Here is a 22,069-nt window from a genome sequence, read left to right on the forward strand (position 1 = left end):
AGGGGGGAAGGGTAGGGGGCGGGGGGTGTTGATGACTATATCTTAAACTTCTGGAAGCTAGCGTGATATGTTAATCCTGAGTATATGCTTTTGGCTGTGTATTGACCCTGTGGATTTGTCTCTCTAAGAAAAGAAGCTGAGCGCCTTACCCGGTGCAGTCTGCACCTTTCTCTCTCTCCGGACTCATCTGGAAGGGAATTCACACTGTTTAGCATCCTCCTTGACACACATCTGCTGCCGTCACCACCCCCCTACAACCTTCCTAGGAGTGAAGACACGGAGTCCCTACCAATTGTCCCATTGTAGGGAACAAAGAAAGCCAATGTTTCTTCTGTATAGATTGCTTCTTGTCCACCTCTCCATACCTCCCCATTTCCCATCCGCTCATGCCCCTGTGTCTGCCTCTCATGGCCATTATGTGGGAGGCCCATGTGAAATCTCCCATTCTTATGTGAGTTTTATAAAGATGTACACTGTGCTTAATCCCCGCCCATCCTTGGTATCCCCTAGTGCAATAAAGACCCCTGAGTGGTGATTTCTCCTATCAAGGATTAGGGGAGTTCCTTCTTCAGAAGCCAGCTCCCCCCTTCCTTGCCTCTCCTCCCACAGGACCAAGTTGTTTAATGGGCCAGAGATGCAGCCAGTGGGGAACCTTCCCCCTTGACCACTGCAAGCCTGAGTGCTGACGTGGTCTTCCTCTCCTCCCAACTTCTTGATCCTGCACCTTCGCCACTCAGGCCCTGCCTGTGTCATTCTACCACCATCCTTCACCTCTCCTTTAACCTCATGGAGAGGACACATTTTCTAATGTCTGTATATAGTATATATACTACAAAAAATATATAAATTATATATATATATACTAATTTATGTCTTGTTTTTCAAACAAGAATGATTAAATCTATTCATCTTACTATCCCAATAAGTCTTGGCAGTGCCTTTGTGGGTGTCCTTGTGTCCTTGAATTGTTGGTTGGTGGCGGCCCTCTGAGTACTTGCCCTGCACCTCTCCTCCCATCTACCTGGGTCCCAGTGGGTGATGATAGCTGAGGACTCTTTTCCTCCTGCCACCCCTCTACTCCTCTTAGAAGCCTCCTGTTGGTCACAGGAGTTGGATACTCTCTAATCCTTTCTCTTGACCCTAGGGCCTCTGGCTTACCTGGTCACCACAACTGTGACCTCAGAGCTGAAGAGGGCAAGTGGGTGGAGTGGGGCAGAAACACAGTGTGCTCTGTGTCAACTGCACTGGATGGCCTGGGAGTCAGGAGACAGGGTTTTAGGCCAGCTCTCAGGTTGGAATTGGGAAACGGGGCCTCTCCCTCTGAAGTGTGCCCAGTCACCTCAGAGTGTAGCCCAACTGCCTTGTAGTTTAAGCTAGCAAATCCCTTGCAATGGCCCCTGGCAATTTATTGGGAGTGGGGTATAAGACAGAAGCAGGGGCCGGCGAGTGGCTCAGTTGGTTAAGAGCTCGCTTCAAGAGTTTGAGCTCTGAGCAACAACGGTTCGGTTCTCAGCTGAGCAGCCGCTGAGCTGCCAAGAGGTGGCAGGATGGCTCAGCTTAAAAAAAGAAAACAAAGAAAAAACATGCTAAGATAGAAGCAGCAGGACCCTAAGCAGGGTTGACTTCTCTGGCTTTTCAGAGCTACTTAATGGTGAGAAATGATTTTGTTTCTCTGTTCTTTTATTTCCTTCTGGTAATCACAGGTGCCTACTAGCCTATGAGGTGCGTTTGTGCCAACTAGAAAAAGGTTCTCTTTGCCATCATGCCTCCGTGATGATTTAGATAAAAGAAACCCACCCCCTGGGCAATGCTAGCCCTGCAGGCACATGGCTTGGTGATTTCAGCTCCACTCAGCCTCATTGGCCGGGTGCAGAAACTACACAACCATGCACAGTGGCCCTGATTAGTCACGTCCTCCCAGAGGTTGAGCGTATACTCTTTTTTTCATGTCTGCAAAGGTCGTGGCTAAAGTGGTTTGGAAGCAAAGCACAGAGGAGGAGCCAGAGACAGTGCAATCAGGCTGGGTTGCTCTGCATGTTCCCCAACCCCAAGCCAAAGCTCTGCTCTGCATGCAGGACCAGGACACCACCACGGATGACAGGCCTAGTCCTGCATGCAGGCAGAGCCCTTCTGGGAGCTTCCCACCAGGGATCCTGTCCCACAAGGCTGGGATTCAGTAAAAGGCAGTGAGGCCTGGTACCCCTCAGAATGACCCAACTGAACAGTCCAGAAACTTGGGCCCTGGTCCTGCACTACACTATTAGTAGCTCCTTACAGTCGGAAAGCAAGCTTATTTGGTTTTATACCCAGGGTACCCACTCACACAGTCCCCGGCACATAGCAGGTCTTCAGTAAATATTTGTTAAATAAATGAGTGTTGAATGGGATGACTGTCACGAAACAGCCCTCCTGGACCTCTGTACCTTGTGAAAAGGGCCCTCTCTCCTCTGGGATTGGTTAATCCAGGGCAGTGCAGTTAATCCAGGACAAGGCCAGGAAGCCTGGCACCTCCTACCAAAGGAGAAGGAGTCAGGTCTGTAATCCAGCGTCCCGCTGACTCAGCTGAGTTTTAGAAACAAATTTCCAAAAGCTTCGGAAACTCTTCTGAGGTGACCAATGGTCTCCTTTTCTGTGGATCCATGGCCGTTCTCTGCAGTAGCCAAAAGCACTGGAGGAGGCCATCTTCCCACCAGCATCTTCCTCGCCATCTTTGGCCTAAGCCAGAGCCTGAAGCTGATACTCTTCAGCCACTCCATACCAGACATGAGTCCCCAGAGCCTGACTCCTGCTTTTCTGATTGCAGCCAATTAAAGGGAAATGGGTTAATGCTATTGGCATGGGCCCCAGGATGCCTGTGGTGCTGGCACAGTTGCATTTTTTTCAAGCTGTTGTCAAAGCACTGTGGATAACAGGCAATTTCACCAGCAATGAATTGAAAAAAACTGCCTCAGCCAGAACTTTTGCTGCCAAAGGGGCAGGGGAGAATCAGCTGCCAGCATTGGGAAGTGGTCATGAATTTATGTCTTAGGCTCAATTTCTCCAAGCAGTCACCTCAGATGGGAGGAATAACTGCAGCCCGTTCCCCATTCTGTAGGCTGGAAGCCAGACTGTGGGGGTGTGTCTGGAGTCAGGAGGAGAGGTCCTTCACGGAGTGGGAGGAAATGAGGGTTCAGCCCTGGGCCCTGGCAAAACGTCCTGTATTCCAAGTGAGTCTCTGGGTTTCAATGCCCCAACCTGCTGGAAGCCACTGTTAGGTGGAAATCCTGGAAGCCCGCCTTCTCACAGGAACATAACTGCTTGTTTCACTTCAGTGTTTTAGCGACTCCTTCCCACCCATACCCACGCACCCACACACCCAGTCCGTGGGTGCTACCCATGCTCCCAGCATCAGGGGGATGTGCTCTGGCACCCACGGTGACATTTCCAGCTGCAGGTTCGGGACATCAATGAGCTCAGTTTTAGATTCCCTTCCCTCTTGTCTATGTCTGTCCTTCCCTCTGGGTGTTGATTCCGCATTATTATTTTCACAGCTTTGGCTAAAAGGAATATGCATTTGTAGTATGTTGGGAGCCTCCCACATTGGATCTCTGACCTTAAATATGCAAAAACAACTGTGCATGAGCACTTGCCATATGTCAGGCGCTGTGTTAAGTACTTTACATCCATGATCTCATTTAATCTTCCTAACAATCCTTTGACAGAGATACTATGATCAAATACACTTCTCAGAGGAGAAAACTGAAGCCTAGAGAAGTTAAGTCACTAGCCCAAGGTCACACAGCTGGTAAGTGGTAAGCCAGTGAGTTTTCAAACCCAGCCCAGAGTTTCGACTGCTACCCGACCGTAGTCAGCCCAGCTCTACCTTTGAAGCACTTCCCCTGGAAACAGGCATGGAATCAGCCACAATCATGAGAAGATGGCTTGTAATTGTTTCTTGGGGTTTATTTAGGCAGTACGTGAGTTGTAACAGGTCGTTGGGAACACTGGGATGTGAGGTACAGGATACTGCAAGACCACCTGAACCCCCCGCCCACCTCTCTTCACTGGACTTCCCTAATGCCACACATATCTGGGATCCAGGGGTGGAGCAGTATATGTGCATGGAAATTTGTGGATAGAGCAGTTGTGTCCAAAAAGCTACCATCAAAATTATGCCCCCCCCCACATTCTCCTCAAACTGGAGTCAAAGTCTCCCAGGGAATGTGGCTTTGTTCCAGCTTGTGCCAGCAGACACAAAAAGCCACGGTTATGATGTGTCTCATACTCCCGATGCATTTGCATTTTTTTCAAAAATTCAAGAGGAAAATATCCCGTGGGTGATACATTAAATATTTTTATGTAAAAATATAAAGAGGAATGCAGAAGTTTCATGCCTTGTAAATAATACATATCATTTCAAAGACACTTGAGACTCATGTCTGATACTTCTGGCTACATTCCCATACCTACCTCCCGGCACCTAGGTTCACTCTCCTCTACCACCAGACATGTTTTGGTGGAAATGTGGCACATGCTCAGGGTCTATCAGATGGGCTAACTGGTGGCATGGGTCCCAAGGAGAGGACATCTAGAACTGACCTACTTCCATGGCTCTGGGCACAGGTGGAGGTCAGGCACTTCTTCAGGGACATATAGGAGACCTGAAAGGATGGAGTGCCAGGAAGGAATGCCAGGAGAAGATGGGGCAGTGTTAGTTAGCAAAGGCTCCAACCCCTCCCCCACCCCACTGTGGCCTGTTACACATTTTGGCATGGGGTCGGCCCCGGCCACAGCCTGAGAGAGCCAGATTCTCTCCAAGCTGGAGATTTCTGCATCTGTAATGAGAAGCAAAGCAGGGCGACTGTGTGGGCTAGGATGAGCAGTTCCCCCCAGAATCAGGGCTCAGTTCTATTTTCAGCCCAGCCGCTACCTTGCCATGTGATGGGGTACAAGTCATTTCACCTCTTTGGGCCTGTTCTCGAAAATGAAGATGACTGAGTCTCTGGACTCCTTCTGTGGTTCTGAGGATTAATGAGGTGGTGCTGGAAAGGCAGCTATAAAAATGTTGAGTCCTAGCTGTACAAGCTTAACTACAATACAAATCGAACTGCCCCATTTGTAGCTGGTCCACAGAAACTAACAAAGCTTGCACCAGCAGCCTGGAACTGGAAGCTTGGAGGCCTGTTTTCTTCAAATATCTACTGTTCTCAGTCAAAACCATCCTCTGGTCACTTCCCCTCAGGAGGCATATGCAAGAAGATCTCCTCCTCTGCAAGCTTATCTTTTGAATTTGGGAAGTCTGCCTGCTACCTCAGTGGACAACCCCCACCCAGGGGTGAACACAGTCAGGTGGACCCTAGGCTCTTCTTAGCCTTTAGCCAATACCCTGACTTGATTCTCTGACAGCCTCCTCTCCTCGCTTCATTCTTATCATTCTTGCTGGAAGCAGCTTTAATTGAAGGAGGCGTGAACTTCAGATATTTCTTCAACATTCAGACTTAGCTCTTAGGAAAGGGCTTTGAACACCAAACTCAGCCAGGTTCCCAATGACAGCTTCACGTTCTATCCACTGTGCTCAGCATTTAGTTCCCATGCATCCCACTCCCACGCTAGCAGTTTGCCAACCCATGGCAGCAGGCCCAGGGCAGCAGGAGAAATTATTTTCTAAGATCCTCGGGGCAGGGGGTGGTTCAGCTCCCAGGATCATGGCAGAATGGCTTGAAAGGCAAAGTTGGCTTTGGTTCCCAACCCCTGGTTGTCCTTCCTACCCCTTTCTCACCAGGACATCCTAAGTCCTCATGCATTCCTCTGGCTTCTCAATGCCCTACATGATGACAGCCCTCTAGGCCTGCCCACCCTTCAAAATGACCTCTTCCTCTCCGCAAGCAAAAACTGACTGATAATATGGACATATGTTAGGCTTTGAGCTTTCTGATTACCAAATAAAGCAATTTGTACTGTGGCTAAGGGCTCCCTGCAAAGTTAGATATAGTCATATCCAATACAGAATGCAATGAATCTCATCTTTTAATTGGTATGCATGCTGTGTGACCTTGGCTGTTGGAAATCCCGTCTCTTAATTATGGGATTATGACAGTGGGGAGTGTCCAAGCCACTGAGGTAATGTGTGTGGGTTTTTTTTGCCTTCTCTAGAACCCTAATCACTTAATCCCCCAGCCTGCCAGTCCCTACTTCATATAAATTTGAGGATAAATTTGCAGTATGGGCAAGCTGTTTGCAGTTTCTTGGAAGTAACTATAATTCCTGCTTCCTATTATGATTTATAGGGGGAAAAAGACATATGGCAATGGCAGGACTTTTGGCCACCAAGGACAGAGGAATTGGTAGGAAAGGAAGAGCAAGGACAAGCATTTCTGCCTCTTTCCTAATCTGGAACAACAGGAATGCACAATGCCTCTAGGGACCTGAAAAAATTCAAAGAACCAAATAAAAAACGGACAGATTTTCCCCCTGCTGAACAATGGAAGATACTTTGATTTCACTTGCATTTTCTGCAGCCCTGAGCCCACGCTAGCTTGGCTCTGTAACAGAGCTGCAAGCAGGAGCCCTACACCAGGAGCCAGTAGACGTTGGTTCTACTTGCAGCTCATCCAAGAGCTAGACCTTGGGCATTCACGTCCCCCCTCTGAGTATCAGATTCTTGCTATATAAAGTGAGTGGGTTGAACTAGAGGGCCTATTAGCTTTTAAAAAGCATACATTCTTCCACTTAAGGATTTTTTAAACAAAGGCAAGTATTTCTAGCATCACCCAAACATTCCCCAGTCCGTAATTAAACTGACAGACTCCCTGGCTTATAAAAGTTAAACTCCACAACAAACGACAGACACCACTTGGCCATGCATTTTCATCAAATCCCCTTCTGTCAAGAGGGCTGAAATCTCCCATCTCCTAAATCTCTAGATGATTCTAGCCCCCTGAGATACCAACTTTGTATAATAAAGCCTACATCCACAGGAAACCAGCTCATGGGAACCCTAGGAGAGTGAAACATATCCAAAGGGTCCAGCCAAATCTTCCCTATGGTAAAACAAGCAAACTTTGCTTTATGAGATAAAGCTTGTTTTAAGACAAAGTTATGTTAATAAAACCAGGGCTTACCTATGTGTCCTTTAATCTTTCAAATAAATCCTATGTTGCAAAGGAATCCTATGTTGAATCCTTTTGAAAAGCCATTAGGAGTCACCTCCTAATTTATCTTTGGTGTCAATCCAGATTTTCAAATCAAATCCATAAGCATTTAAAATGCACCCACCCCAAGGCTGTGTCTATGCTAGAGGCTGTGGTAGATGCTTGGTCTCTACCCCCACAGAGCTTGCATGCTCGCTGAAAACAGAAAAGGAGAGTTTGGGAGTCCAGAGCCCAATGGGAGGGCAGACTCCTGAGCTGGTGAGCTCAGCATGGGCTGCAGCACATCAGGCAGTCTACCAATGTGATGCCCTTTCTGGCCTTTGAAAACCCTCTGGTGTACGTACAAAAGTGAGATACCCACTGACAATCACTTTGGCATTGAACTCCTATTGGCTGAAAAAGTGCAGGTGGGGATATGAATAATGAGGACAGGTCAGACAAGAATGCAGAGGGAAAAATCGGAACATAGGTAAGAGATAGAAAAGACAAAATAGTTTGAAAGAAATGCTAATACCCAGAAGGAGCAGGAAAGTTTGCTTGAAGGTGACAAGGAGACCCAACTACTCAAAGATGATGCTATTAGTAACCCAGTGCTCTGGGACTGAAGTGGCGGGCCCAGCAAAGAGAGATTTTGCTGCAGCGACTTATTTCTAGTCCTGCAAGGAGCAGGAGGAGAGAACAAAGACTTCCTTTTCTCTGTCTGCTGTTACAATATCATTTACAAGTCTGTAAAGCTTTCTGAGGAAAAGGGCTGGTTTTATTTATTTCTGCACTCTGAAGACTGAGCACTGTACTTTGCTTGTAGCTGCTGCCCAAGAAATGCCTACAGAAGAAATGACTGACAAATGGATGGATTTAGAATCTCCTATAACGCCTGGAATCTCAGAAGGAGGCAAAACCAGACATGCCCTATGGGGCAGTGGGATTGAGGGGGCCCTTCCAAAGGGGAGGGTGTTTACAAAATTCTCCCAGTGGCCCCTGAGCTTTGGAGTTAATTGGAAATATGAAATATAGGCAAGAGGGCATTCTTCAGCCTTTTCTAGAACAAAATAATTTATGCAAAATAATTTCCCATTCCCTTTCTCTCTAGCTTAAGGACCAGATTTCCCCTCATCAGGACTCCAGCCCTTACCCTCAGCACCCTGAAACTGGCACTCAGAGCCCTCCACCACCTGGTTTTGTATGGGTCAGGGTCAACCATAGAAACAGCCGCATTAGGAGATGTACATTAAGGGATTTATTGTAAGGAATTGGCTTACACCATTGTGGACGTTTGGCTCGGCAAGTCTGAAATCCATGGGACAGGCGATCAGGAAGGGCAGGCTGGAATTATCAGACAACAGCTGAAACTGCAGTCCACAAGTAGAATTCCTTCTTCCTCAGGAAAACTTAAGTTCAGCTCATAAGATCTCTCAGCCAGTTGAAACAGACTCAACCAAATTGTCTAGAGAAATCTCTACATAAAGACAACCATTATGAATGTTAATCACATCTACAAAATTTCTTCACAGCAACACCTAGATTAATGTTTGATTCAATAACTGAGACAACAGCCTAGCCAAGCTGACACATAAAATTGACCTTCATAGGCTTCTAGTTAGTTGCCTGTCCTGTCTGAACTCTCAACACACCTTCCCTCACCTCACCTCTCCCCACATTTGCCTGCCTCCAGCCTTTGTTAAAATTATCTCAGCTCTCTATCCCCAGGTTGCAATCTGAGGGTCATTTCCTGCAGGACCCTTCCCAAATCCTCTCAATGTGATTGCATTTCTCACACCCCCATACTTAACTTTGTATGTACCTGTCTTGCCTGCTAGGGGGAAAGGATTGTATACTAAGTATTCATTCCCTGTGTGCCCACCCTCCAGAAGTTCTGGCATATGGAAGGATCTCAGCACATTTCTTTTCAATTCTATCAAACTTACAGAACCCATCACCACTTACATATAATTCAGCCACACTCCTTTCAAATCCTCACCTCTTAGGATCCCCTACACATTGTCCCTTTTCTGATGATTTGTCTTCATTTATCTATCCTTAAAAGGTCTAAGGGCATTTTTTTCTAAATTCTTTTAATTCATGTCTCCTTTCAACTTTCTCCTCAGGACTACTTACTGTTGATATTGTGTAAGCCCCACCTGCCCCTAAAGAGTAAGTCCCTTCCCCATGCTCTAATATTGGTTACCATTCCAGAAAGGAAAAAAGAACAAGGATAGCAGTATTATTTGCACACATATTTACATTCTGGAATTTGGTGATCAGATTACCTAGTGTTTGCCCTAAGGGGACATTTTAGTTTTAATCTAATGAGTTGATTATTAGATAGTCTAATTAGATAATCTGATGGCTCATTCCTTTATCTCCTTCAGGTCATTGCTAAAATGTTACCTTCCCAGATAGGCCTTTTCTTACTACCCTACTTAAAATTATACTCCTCCTCCAACTCCACCACCAGCACGGCACATTATCCCACATCCTTGCCTGATTTTTCTCCATAGCATTTATCTCCATTTGACATATTACATGTTTTCTTTTTGTTACATGTTAGTTGTTTCAGAATGTAAACTCCATGAGGGGTTTTTGATTGTTTACTGCTGTATTCTCAGTGCCCAGAACCTGGCCTGGCCCATAAAAAATACTCAATAAATCTTCACTGAAACAAATTCCTTGGGGACAAATACTTCATAGTCCTCTCCATGCCTAGCACACTGCCTTGTATGCAATAAAGCACACAGTGATATTGGATGAATGAACTGTGATGGAGGACTACTAATATTTTGCCTTGGCGCTTACTTCCTTCTCCAAGTATTCCTATACATCTGGGCCTATATTAAATTTCTGAACTTGTGAAAGTATGAACACGGGTCAAAAGGAGAGGTCCTCCACGGACACCACTGAAAATGGCAGGAAGAGAAAGATAGGATGCTGCTTTGAGTATTTTCTACCCTTGCCACCTGAACAAATCCCTTCCCATTTCTGGGTCTCAGCTTCACCATATGTAAAATGAAGCTAGTAGGCCAGATGATTTCTGAAGTCTCTTCTCTTTTCACAGTTTGTAATTATGAGCACTCTAGTGCTCATAAGTAAATTTGTATGATTTTAAATTGTATGATTTTTGATTCTAAAATTGTATGATTTCTCTCTTCTAATCCATGGTTCGAATATACCTGACAAAAAGGTGGTATAAGAATAAAAGCTGTCTTTGGTCCAATTAGCAAGTATCATCATAAAAATAATAAAGCATGGTGCAAAAGGCCACATTATCAATAAGCAGCTGCTGCTGCTGAGGCTCACATGAGGCAGATAGGACCAAAAACCAGGTTTTCTGATTCATTCAGGGCTCTTCATCCAAAGTCCCATAAGTATACTAGATTTTCTTTCCTTTCCAACGGTTAGATAAATCAGGCCTTTATTGCCCAGAAAGTTTGAAAAATCCATACTCCTTCAGTTGTATGAACAAACTTGGCCCCAGCGTTAGAAATAAAACACAGCTTTCTCTTGCAGTGTCTGGATGGTGCAGATGGTATGCCCTATCACTTTCCCCATGGGACTTGCCATCCAGGCACAGGAGAGGCTGTGCAATTGCAAAGTGCAAACAAACCTTTTGGATGCACCTGTGCTCTGGGTGTCTCTGTGATGGAAACGTGCTTTAATTCGGCCCAGTCCTTATACAGAGATAAAAATCATTTCTGTCCAGAAACATGCAAACTCATGTCCAGAAATCTCCCCTTCATTCTGACGAACTGTGGCTGCCATCTTCATAAACCTATTTTACTTATTTATTTATTATTAAATTATTGGGGTAACACTGGTTAATAAAATTATATAGGTATCACATATACATTTCTATAATACATCATCTACATATTGCATTAAATAGATTTTCTTAGAAGAAACTAAACCAGAGGTAGACTTACTTTCTGGCGCTGAACAGAAAAAAAAAAAAAAGCGTCGCTGGTATCCCGCTTGCGGAACGATCTGGCCCTACGCGTCACCAGCATCCCTCCACCCTTAATCAAGCGGATCCCTGGGGCGCTCTTTAGCAAACTCTCCCCGGCAGCCTAGCTACAGGGGGCGGGGCTATTAGCCTCGCCTCATGGCTTCCAGCCAATACCTGAGAGTGTAGGAGGCAGGCGAAGCTACAATGAGGACCCGCCCCTCGCTGCCCCTCAGCTAATCGGCACAGGCGGGGTGTGGACTTGCCTGGTGGCCCCGCCTCCCTGGCTCTGAGCAATTTAGAGCCGCGCGCGCAGGGCGGGAATGTAAGATGGCGGAGTAGCAACGCGAAGCAGTAAGTATTGAGGTTCTGAGCCGACCTCGGTTTGCATCTCGGCAGCAGCAGTGATCACTGGGCAAAGAGTGCCTAGGGTAATTGGCCAAGATGCCGAACATCAAAATCTTCAGCGGCAGTTCCCACCAAGACTTATCCCAGAAAATTGCTGACCGCCTGGGCCTGGAGCTAGGCAAGGTGGTGACTAAGAAATTCAGCAACCAGGAGACCTGGTAAGGGCGAAGCTGGGACCGCAACCGGCCTCACCTGCCCTGGCGGCGGGGGCGACGATTGGGCTGCAGAGGGTAGGGGGATGGGGCCGCTGCATGAGTTCTGGGGGACCGGGTGTGGGGGAAGGGGCAACTCTGGGGAGCGTGCTCTACCGGCTGTTTCCGTTATTTTACCTCTCGCGGAAGGGTCACATTGGTTCTCACCGTGCTGAGGGTTGCAGTCAAGATGGAGCTTGAGGCAAAGCTTCTGGGTTTGAAGGCAAGGGCTGGAGGACCCAGCCTAGGGATGTTAGCTGCCTAGAGCGACGGGAGGGGAAGGACGCTTAGCCTCGACTGTGGGGCCACGTGGCTTTGTGCCTTCCCTGTTGAGCCACCCAGGTTGGACAGGTGCTGCTTCAGCTTTTGCACCAGCTTACAAGGGAGAACGTACGGCATACTGAGAGCCCTCCTGGTATTCTAATAGAATCTAAGAAGCAGCTTTTCTATTCGGAATTGTGTTGGGTTTGGTTTTGAGGGAAATTAACATGTACTGAGGGCGCCAAAAGTATTACTGAGCACTTCCTTAGATTGACAAGCGTTGGCTTTTCACATCTTCAGAATCTTAGACTCGGAGCCATACTTAATGTTAAATCTAGTTGATCAGATACTGTGATGCATTAACTCTGCATCCTGATGGCCAGCATCTCAGCTTGAGCCATCCAGAAAATTTTAGGGAACTTTAATCCTGGAATCCTTGACCTTCCCCAGTGCAACGACTAGTACAGATAATACAAAAACATATTTTTAGCAAAGTCTGTCCTGAACTTGTCCACTTCTCTTGGTGCTGGGTGGGAAATTTTGGAAACAGTTTTGAATGTTAAGATAATTGAAGAAAGAGAGTGAAAGAGCTGGATCACACAGAACTTTGCAACTCAATTTTTTTTCAATTAAACTTGCTTCCTCCCAGCCCCACTTGCACCCTCTTCCTGCACCTTGAGGCCATCTTAGAGATAACTTCGTTTTCTTAGCTTTTCAATACCCCTGCCACCTAAACATAGAATCTTTTGGCTCTGATAGGCCTACTTTGTGTTTTGTTGTTACTCTGTTGGTCAAATCAGAGCAGTGCTCACAATCTTACAGATCTACTCATCTATGAAGGGGCAAGTTTACACCAAACTTAATGACCAGTTAGTTAAATAAGATTGCTTTGAACATGTTTTCATAAATGCTTTTATTTCCATTTTTCTTTCTTTAAACTTATTACTAAAGTGTAACTCCCATTATACCTTTTAGACACTGGTGATAAAAACAAGCATTCATCTGTAGTGGACAGTTTCCTTTCGAATACTTGATTATTGTGCTACTGGTTGTGATGCAAGTGATAGTGCAAACACTGATCCCATCGGTATCCAGGCAATACCTTAGTGGAAAGAGGCTAGCCAAGCTGCCGACTTCAGTTTTGACCACACCATTATGACTCATGGGCGGTGCTAAAGAAGACAAAATAGGACCAGACTTTGCAAGTGGCATTATAGCTAGGGGACAAGAATAATTTTCATTTAGAGGGTTTTGTTTTGGTCCCCTTAAATAACTGGTTATTAAATGTTTTTCCTATGCTTTATAAAAATTCAAAGAAAAATACAAGTTTTCCTTTTGTTAACCCTTCACCCTCTGCATAGTAAAACACACCAGAACCTGAGGCTGTATTGGGAGAGGGGAGGGGGAGAACAACTTCGTTTTGTACTGATTGATTTATCTGAATTTATCAGTAATCCTAATCTACTGAGATATTAGGCTGATTTCATTTTTAAACAACTAGACAGTAACATGCTTGGAAACACTGGATAAGATTAAGCCCTGTGTGGAAAATTGCTGATTGGTTAGGTTTCCTTGTTTCTGGCTTAAATCATTAGCTTTTTGGTTCCTTAGATGTTTGGAAATCCTCATAATCAAATATGTTGCCTAGGGAGCTCCCCCCTCCCACCAGCCTTTGGCTTTTCTGCACTGCAGAAATGGTAACTGCTACTCCGTGTGACTCTTGTGATCTAAAGGTGGACAGGGAAACTCAGTGGGTATTGTGGGTCATCAGAAGGGGGATTGCAGAGCCCATCCTCAAATGAGACAGTTTTGCTATTCTATTTGCTACAGTTTTGCAGAATCTCAGGGTTTGGTGCTCTCTTGAGCAAAGTGGCTTTTCTTTTGAAGTCGTCAGGATCATCCTTTGCTATCCAGTTATTTGGGAAACATACATACATATAAGTGGTGTATTTCACACACACAAATAGTTAAGAGAGGTTAAAAATGTAGGCTCTGGTCTCAGACAACCTAGGCTTTCTTTGCCTCAGTAATCTCATCTATAAAGTAGTGTCTACCCATAGAGTTATTGTGAGGATAAACTGAGAAGGACTGAAGTTCTGAGAACACTGTCCAACACAATAAATGTACAGTAAATGTTGGTAAGAAGAGGTGGTGGTGGTATTGCAGAAAATAAAGAAGAGGACAAGGGAAAAAAGACATCCCCAAAATTTCCACTGCCCAAGATAAACTCTTCACATTTTGATGTATGACCTTCCAGATGTTTGTGTATGTGCTCATATACTTTCCCAAATATGTAAGACATGTTGCTTATAGCTTTCTTCACTTAGCAATATATTTTGAATAGTTTCTCCCCTTAATATTTAGTCTACATGGTTTTAAACAGCTTTTAAACAGTATAATTTGTCTTAATAGTTTAGATAACCTAGGCCCTTTTATTAGGTATTTTTTATCTAATGCTGTTAATATGAAAACCCTTGAACATAAATCTTTGATCATTTTTATTTTCTTTCATTTTTTAGATAATTTTTATAAGAGTTTATTTGAGCCAAATAAACTGACTAACTACATATGCCAGAGAGCAAGATCTCAAGTGTCCCCCATTTCTGAATATTTTCTTAGGATAAATCCCTAGAAGGGGAATACTTGAAGGTTAAAGTGCATGTACCATTTTTTAGGCTTTTGAATACCTATTGCCAAATTGCTCTCCAGAAAAGTTAAACCAATTTCTGTTCTCTCACCAGCAGTAATAATATTAATAGTAATTAATGTATAGTGAATGCTTATGATGTGCTAGTTCAGATGCTAAGCACTTTACACACATTATATTTAACCCTCTCAACACTGCTGTGAGGAGTTACTTTCACTATCCCCATTTTATGAATGAAAGAACTAAGATTCAGAGGTTAAGTAACTTTCCCAACTCTGGGTATTACTGTTTAAAATTTTTGCTAATGCAGTATCTCATTTGGCTTTTAATTTTTTTGAATATGATAAAATTTTTTACTTGATTCTCTTCAAACTTTGGTTTATTTGGTTACTCTCAATAGGATGAGAGGGGGGAAAATTCAATTTTGGTTGCCTAGGATTTTCCTAAGAACTATATATCCTTTGGTTAATTAATCCCATGTATTTTGCATATGCCAACATCTCTGTCTAAGTTCTTAATATTTTCTTAAGAATACCACCTGCATTTTAGATTTACTTTATTTCCTTTTTGTGTTTGTTAACATTCTGTGCTCATTCTATGCACTTATGCCTGATGCTAAAGGAAAGGGTAAAGGAGAAGCTAGTTTTCTCATTGAATGGACAAAGCCAGTCTGGCCTCTCCAGAATGGCTGGGAGAATGATTGGCCCAAAGCCATTTGGAGAACACACCATTAGCCAGAGGGAGAGAACAAGGCTTGTTATCCTTTAAATTGCCAACCTAGGCCTTTCTACCTGATAGATTATGTTAAGAGCAAACAGGTTATAGGTAGGCATAACTGTTGCACCATCAATCACTGCCTAACTTCTCTCTTAGAGGAAACCATAAAAATAATACAGTAAGTTCCCGACTTACGAATGAGTTCTGTTCTGGGGGAATGTTCCGAAGTCGGATTCGTTCGTAAGTCCGACAAAGTGAGTCGTATACACCTTTAACATAAATACACAATGTAAAGCCAATGGTTGAAGGATTCATGTTATAAGAGCGAGCGATGTCAACCATCTTTTCGCCTCGGTCCAATCTCTCAATTATTTTCACTTTTGTTTCCATGGTTATTGCTTTGTGCTTCCTAGCAGTCCCCTCCACATCACCACTGCTTTCCCTCTTGCTTCCGGACACCCTGGGCTTTGATTGAGCACTGTACACTATCGCACTGGACAGTAAGCACACAGCAGCACAACTGTGACAATGGCCGGCAGACACGTGAGCTACTTCTGCGATTTGTTCGCATCTACGAATGTTCATAATGCGAAGGGTCCGTTTGTATCTGAAAGTTCACAATTCAAATGTTTGCAATTCGGGGACTTACTGTATTAAGATTTCTTGAGGATTCATCAAACTGTTTATTGACCAAGCTGTATGACCTGAGTGTATTTCATGGGCTTTTAAAGGCTTTGTGAACATCTGTACCATATAAACTAATAGAGGGAAAGATTCGTCTTGGTTAGTGAAATTAGAATTATGCACAGTGGAACAAGGCAGTGTCCTAGTTTACTTGCACCGCTTTATTTTAAATATAGTTAAATAACTTTTTCAAGTTATTAGAGAGATTCCTGGTCGTAACATCCTGCTTCTATGCTTGAAGGGAAGTTTTAGTCGTAAGTTTGGCTTTGGGAAATGGCTGAACTGTTGGTTGATTATCATCAGGTGATAACACAGAAATGGTACTAGTGGTTGTGGTAGGTGGTGACTGGTGATTTTTTTAAGAATTATTTTTCAAACCTTATGTGATGTTAGAATATTTTTTTAAGGAACACCTGTATTAAAGCTATGTATTTAGAAAATGCTCTCTGTTGTTTAACATGGCAGTGATAATTTTATAATGCCATACAATAAAATATTTGAAGTGTGTTTCATGATAGTTGACATGCAAAAGGTTCATTAAGTAGATACACCAGAAGCCTTATAGAACAAACAATGATAGTAATTGTGCCAAGAATTTGGCATAAAGTGATTACTGAAGTTTAGTGTTAGTTGAACTGTATCCCTTGGCTTTCTGGCAGACAAAGTGATAAAGGCATATGCAATGGATTATGTAGTTTTTATTTTCATAATACTCTTCAGAAACTTTCAGACACAGAATTCTAACAATTTTATGGGCAGGATTCTTAAATAATTACATTGAGTGACATTAGGACAATGTAAGGAATTTTGTATTGACTCTGATAGTTGAACCATTTGTAAAGACAGATAAGCCACCATGGTCTAAGTATGTTGTTTCTCCTGGTCTTACCTGATAATAAGAAAACTTTATTGGGTTGTCGGAAAAGTCATGATGCATATTTCCAACAGATGGCACTAGTTCATTTTCGGAAGTACTAGAGTCATTCGCATCTATGTTACTGCTATGTCATTTGACAGCTGACAGTTGTAGCTTCATTCTAAAAAAAATTGAGCAATTTGGATGAGTTTTGGAGATTTTACAACAAGTTGAAAATGGAAGACCAAACTGCATTTTTGCCATATTTTACTATTTTACTTCCATAAAGGGAAGAATGTGTGTCAAGCTTGTGAAGAGTTGCATAAAGTGTATGGTAACAATGCTCTACAAGAATGTCAGTACCAATGATGGTTCACGAAATCCCATGCTGGTGATTTTGATCTCAATGACGCCCCTTGCTCAGGGAGGCCCACCGAGGTTGATGACGACAAAATAAAGGCATTGATCGAGTCAAACCCACGTTACACAACACGAGAGATTGCAAAAACATTGAATATCCATCATTCAAGCATTCACAACCACCTGAAGACACTGGGATACGTAAGCAAGCTCGATATTTGGGTTCCGCGTGAACTCAAAGAAGTTCATTTGACGGCGTGTATAAACATCTGCAATATGCTCATTAAACGTGAGGAAAACAATCCTTTTTTGAAGTGACTGACAACTGGTGAGGAGAAGTGGATTGTTTACAACAATGTGGTGTGCAAATGGCCTTGGTACCGACGTGATGATTTGCCTCAAACGACATCGAAAGCAGACATTCATCAGAGGATGGTTATGCTCTCAGTGTGGTGGGACTTTAAAGGTGTCATGTTTTTCAAGCTCCTACCAAGGAAACAAGCAATCAATTCAAATGTGTACTGTTGGCAATTGGACAGTTTGAACGAATCCATCATCCAGAAACACCCAGAGCTCGTTAATTGTAAAGGAGTTGTGTTCCATCACAACAACTCCAGACCACACACAAGTTTGATCACCCGTCAAAAATTATCAGAGCTTGGATGGGATGTGTTGCCACACCCACCATACTTGCCTGACCTTGCGCCATCAGACTTCTACTTGTTTCGCTCTCTTCAAAACTCCTTGTGTGGCATAAACGTTCAATTCAGATGGGGCTGTAAATCAGCACCTTGTTCCGTTTTTCACAAATAAAGACAGTTTCTTCTATGAACGAGAAATTATGAAGCTCATTGAAAGAAGGCAAAAGGTTATCGAACAAAATGGGCAGTATATCATTGATCTTTGTTCTTTATATAAATAAATGACCTTTGAAAAACATAGACAAAATACGTCATGACTTTTCCGACAACCCAATGGAATGATTAACTAGCCCATCCCTTATATATGTTGTCTTGGCTCAATTGTCGAACTGCTGTTCCCTAGCTCCTAATCAAACAACCTGACTCTGGCAAGTGAATGTCTGGAGTACAGACGTCTGTATACTTGACTGAAACAAGAGCCACAGGCTTCCAACACCAGACGTAGAGGACACAGTTGACTTTTTATTAAAAATCAATGTGCCTGACTTGTTTTCCCCCAGGGAAATGGAGATCTTGCTCAAGGAAGTGCGATATGGGGGATGACTGTGGAAGGATTAAAATTTTCTTGAGTTTTGAAGTTGCTCAAATATTTGAAGTACTTGGTCAGGACCCTAGAGTTGTGCACCATAATACATAGAAGGGATGCTTTTAGCTTGGAAACTCTCAAAGGGGCAGTGAGTGTTAGTAAAGGATATCTGAGAAGCCCCTCTAAGCTACCACTGCCTCTTAATTGGGCCTACCACAATGAGTACCTTGCAGAATATGCTCACCTCCAGAAAGGGTTATTTAGTCCTTTCTATTTTCCTTTTTTTTTTTGGTTTTGTGTTTTGTTTTGTTTTATAATTTTAATACCTTTATCCCAGTATATCCCAAATATTACAGTTTTAACATGTAGTCAATATAAAAATTGAGATAGTTTTCCTTTTAAATATACTATGTTCACAATCACGTGTGTATTTTAGGAAATGCCCTTCTAGCTGCTAGATGGGATGCTGCCCAATTCGTGAATTGCTTAATAAAGCCAACTACAATTGATTGTCAAAACAAAGTGTGTATTTTACACTTACAGCACATCTCATTTCAGTTCCTCAGTCACACTAGCTGCATTTCATGTGTTCAATAACCACATGAGGTCAGTGACTCCCATATTGGAAAGTGCTATTCCGGGACCTACACTTCGGGAAACATGCAAGTTGCTCTTCTAGAAAGCCCTCCCTGACTCCCTCCAGCCTGTCCATTTGAATTTTGAAGAATGTCTTCAGAAAGCAATTTTGGCATTTGGCATGTTGATATTGCTGACAGGCTCAGTTGTTTCTTAAGGCTGGTCAGTTCAGCTGGGTCCACAAAATTGCTATATTGTTCGTTATGTTACTCAGTATCACTATTTCAGGATCCCATCATAAAATTCTTCATAGCTGTCACCTCCTGTTGGGCCCATCAAGTTGTGGTTCTACCCCAGAATAAGTATCTGTCAGCTGAGTATCTGTAAAAGGGAATGAACAGATTTGTCCAAATCTTTTGAAGGAACATGTTGGATCCACTTGCCTCTAGTGTGAAGTGAGTTACTTTGTGAGGGACTATAAAAGTCAATCTTCTAAATCTTCACAATAAGCAAGCCTGCAGAAGGTTCATATATTCTGTCTGAAATGAGAGGATCCAAGAGGCGGCCTAATCCTGAGCAGTATTCATTCATTCACTCTTTGAGTCATATTGACACTTGCTGGCTGGGGATACAGATGAGCATCACAGATCTGGTCCCTGGCTTCATGGAGCTTGCATTCTGGTGGAGGAGACAGACAATAAACAAGTGCATAAAAAACAAGGTGAGAAGAAATTGTGATAAGTGTTCTGAAGGGAATAACCAGGGTGACAGGGTGATGAGAGAATGACTGGGGAGGGTCACTTTATTTAACTTTATTATGGAACATTCCAACCACACAGAAGTAGAGAGAATTGCATAATCCCACCCACCGTACCCGCCATCTAGCCATCACCCAATCCAATAGTTGGCAATTTATGGTTAATTGTATTTCATCTATTCCTTCTCCATATACCTGTCTTCAGTTTAATTATTTTGAAGCAAGCCTAGGTATTATCACCCATATATTTAAGTAGCTACAATACCATTTGCTTGCCTAAAAATATTAACAGTAATCTTTTTTTTTTTAAAGATTTTTATTGGGGTATTGGGGGGAATGGAACAGTGCTGGGAATTGGGGGAAGGGGAACAGACAAGTTGCTGTCGTTTTGTTCTTCAGTCTAGTTGTGGAGGATGTTGCTTCACTGGCCCAAGTTGGCACCATCATTGCGCTCTTTCCAGGTGAGGCAGATCAGTCGCCGGCTTCTGGACGGCCACTCACTGCGGCTGCTGGCCACTCACTGCGGCTGCTGGCCGCTCACGCTGGCTGCTGGCTACACACGGTAGCCCATGGCAACCCACTGCAGCAGGGGCTGCAGCCTACGCCGTCGTCGGTGACTCATGGCAGCCCAACTCCCAAGTTGAGCTGTTGTTCAGCATCTTAGCTGTGGAGGGCAGTGTCACTGGCACTCATATGTGGGATCCAAACTGGGGCCCTCTGGCGTCCCAAACCAGCTCTTAACCAATCCGCCACTCGGCTGGCCCGGGACTACAGTTTTCTTGCAAAACAACAGCATATAATGCATCAAACAGGATATTGAGATTGGTGCAGTCAAGATAAAAAAGCATTCTATGGCAAGGATCCTTCCCGTTGCCCTCTCGTAACCACACCAACTCTTCTCCTCCCCCTCTGTAGTGTTCCTTTTTATATTGCCTCTCTCTGGTTTGGTATCTGGGTAATACCAGTCTCATAAAATGAGTTTGAAAATAATCCCTCTCATCTGTTTCCTGAAAAGGATTCTGCAGAATTCATGTTCATTCTTAACTGTTTGGTAGAATTCTCCAGTTAAGCTGTTTTAGGTCAGCCTTCCTAGAGGTTTATCAATTTTATTGATTCCCCTTCCCCCAAGAACCAGGTTTTGGTTTTTCTTATTGTCTTACTGTTTTCAACTTCATTCATTTCTACTCTTATGGTTATTTTCTCCTTTCTGCTTACTTTGGGCTTTATATCTTCCATTTTCTGGTTTCTTGATGTAGGAACTTAAATTATTGATTTGATCAAATAAGGCACGTTTGACAAGGATCACTAGTATAAAATGTTTCTTGAATTTAGTACTTGAAGGTTTGTCTCCAGATATCCCAAACTAACTTAACGTGTTTTCCTTTTTGTTCTGGCTACCAGGAATAGCAGCTTCCCTGTTCTAATTGGTTTCTGGTTTGATTTTTCTTACCATTTGTTTATATTTTTCTTGTTTTATAATATAAACTAACACTATTCTTTTTAAATGTAGCATCCTTTCCATTGTTACTTGGATTGGAAAGAAAGAAATATTAAATTATAATTATCACCTATATCAGCTTCTTCTGGCAATGGAATTGTCTCCTTTTGCAGTTTTTCTCTTGGTCAATAGGTGTTATCAACCATTCTGGTTTACACCTCATCTACACGTACTACACACACATGCACCTATGTGCCCCCACAAACACTCCTCCTCGCCTAGAGGATTAACAGGGGAAATGGTGTTGTTTTGAGGTGTCACTGAGGTTATTTTTTTAATCATAAATTATTCTTGGTAAGGATCCAAGTATAGATACTAAGATTTTCATTTTATAGTAAAAGATAGCCCTACTCCATAGTTATAGTAATTTCCTGTGGGATTTTTTAAAACAACACTTACTAATTGGACCAGAGTACAGTTAGCATAGAATGAGGGCAAGGACCGCATCAGTTTTATTCTCCATTGTATCACTGACACCTATCACAGTGACTGGCATAGGAACATTTAATATTTTTTGAGTGAACTGGCCCATATGGGAGGTGTGGTACGTTCTTCTGTAGAAGGCATCACTATAGAACCATAGTGATTCATTCCTTATATGATCTTTCTCATTTGTTATTATTTCTTATTGTGAAATACACATTTTTTAGAATTAGTTTCAGCTGTACAACACAGTGCAATAGTTATACTTTTTACCCCTCTAGGTGACAACCCCCTCCCCCAATCCGCCACCTCACTTCCCCCCCCATATCATACTTATCTATTACAATTCCCTTGACTCCAGTCCCACACTATACTCCACGTCCCATGACAATTATAT

The 22,069-nt window shown here is 43.2% G+C and overlaps 1 protein-coding gene across 2 annotated transcripts in view; it reads left to right on the plus strand.

Annotated features, from left to right (window-relative positions):
- Positions 1-11,346: 11,346 nt before the first annotated feature.
- PRPS1 (phosphoribosyl pyrophosphate synthetase 1) overlaps positions 11,347-22,069 on the plus strand; it is a 32,444-nt gene continuing 21,721 nt past the window's right edge. Inside the window, exon 1 of one of the 2 annotated variants that reach the window (XM_019662473.1) lies at positions 11,347-11,421. Coding sequence is in view for 1 of the 2 variants with exons in the window: in XM_019662471.1 (XP_019518016.1) it covers positions 11,512-11,633 (122 nt within the window). In the remaining variant the exon portion in view is untranslated. Of the gene's footprint in view, positions 11,634-22,069 lie in introns of both variants that reach the window. The other variant, XM_019662471.1, reaches the window with a different exon arrangement.

Source organism: Hipposideros armiger, unplaced genomic scaffold (genome assembly GCF_001890085.2).
Source record: "Hipposideros armiger isolate ML-2016 unplaced genomic scaffold, ASM189008v1 scaffold_377, whole genome shotgun sequence".
Taxonomy (NCBI): domain Eukaryota; kingdom Metazoa; phylum Chordata; class Mammalia; order Chiroptera; family Hipposideridae; genus Hipposideros; species Hipposideros armiger.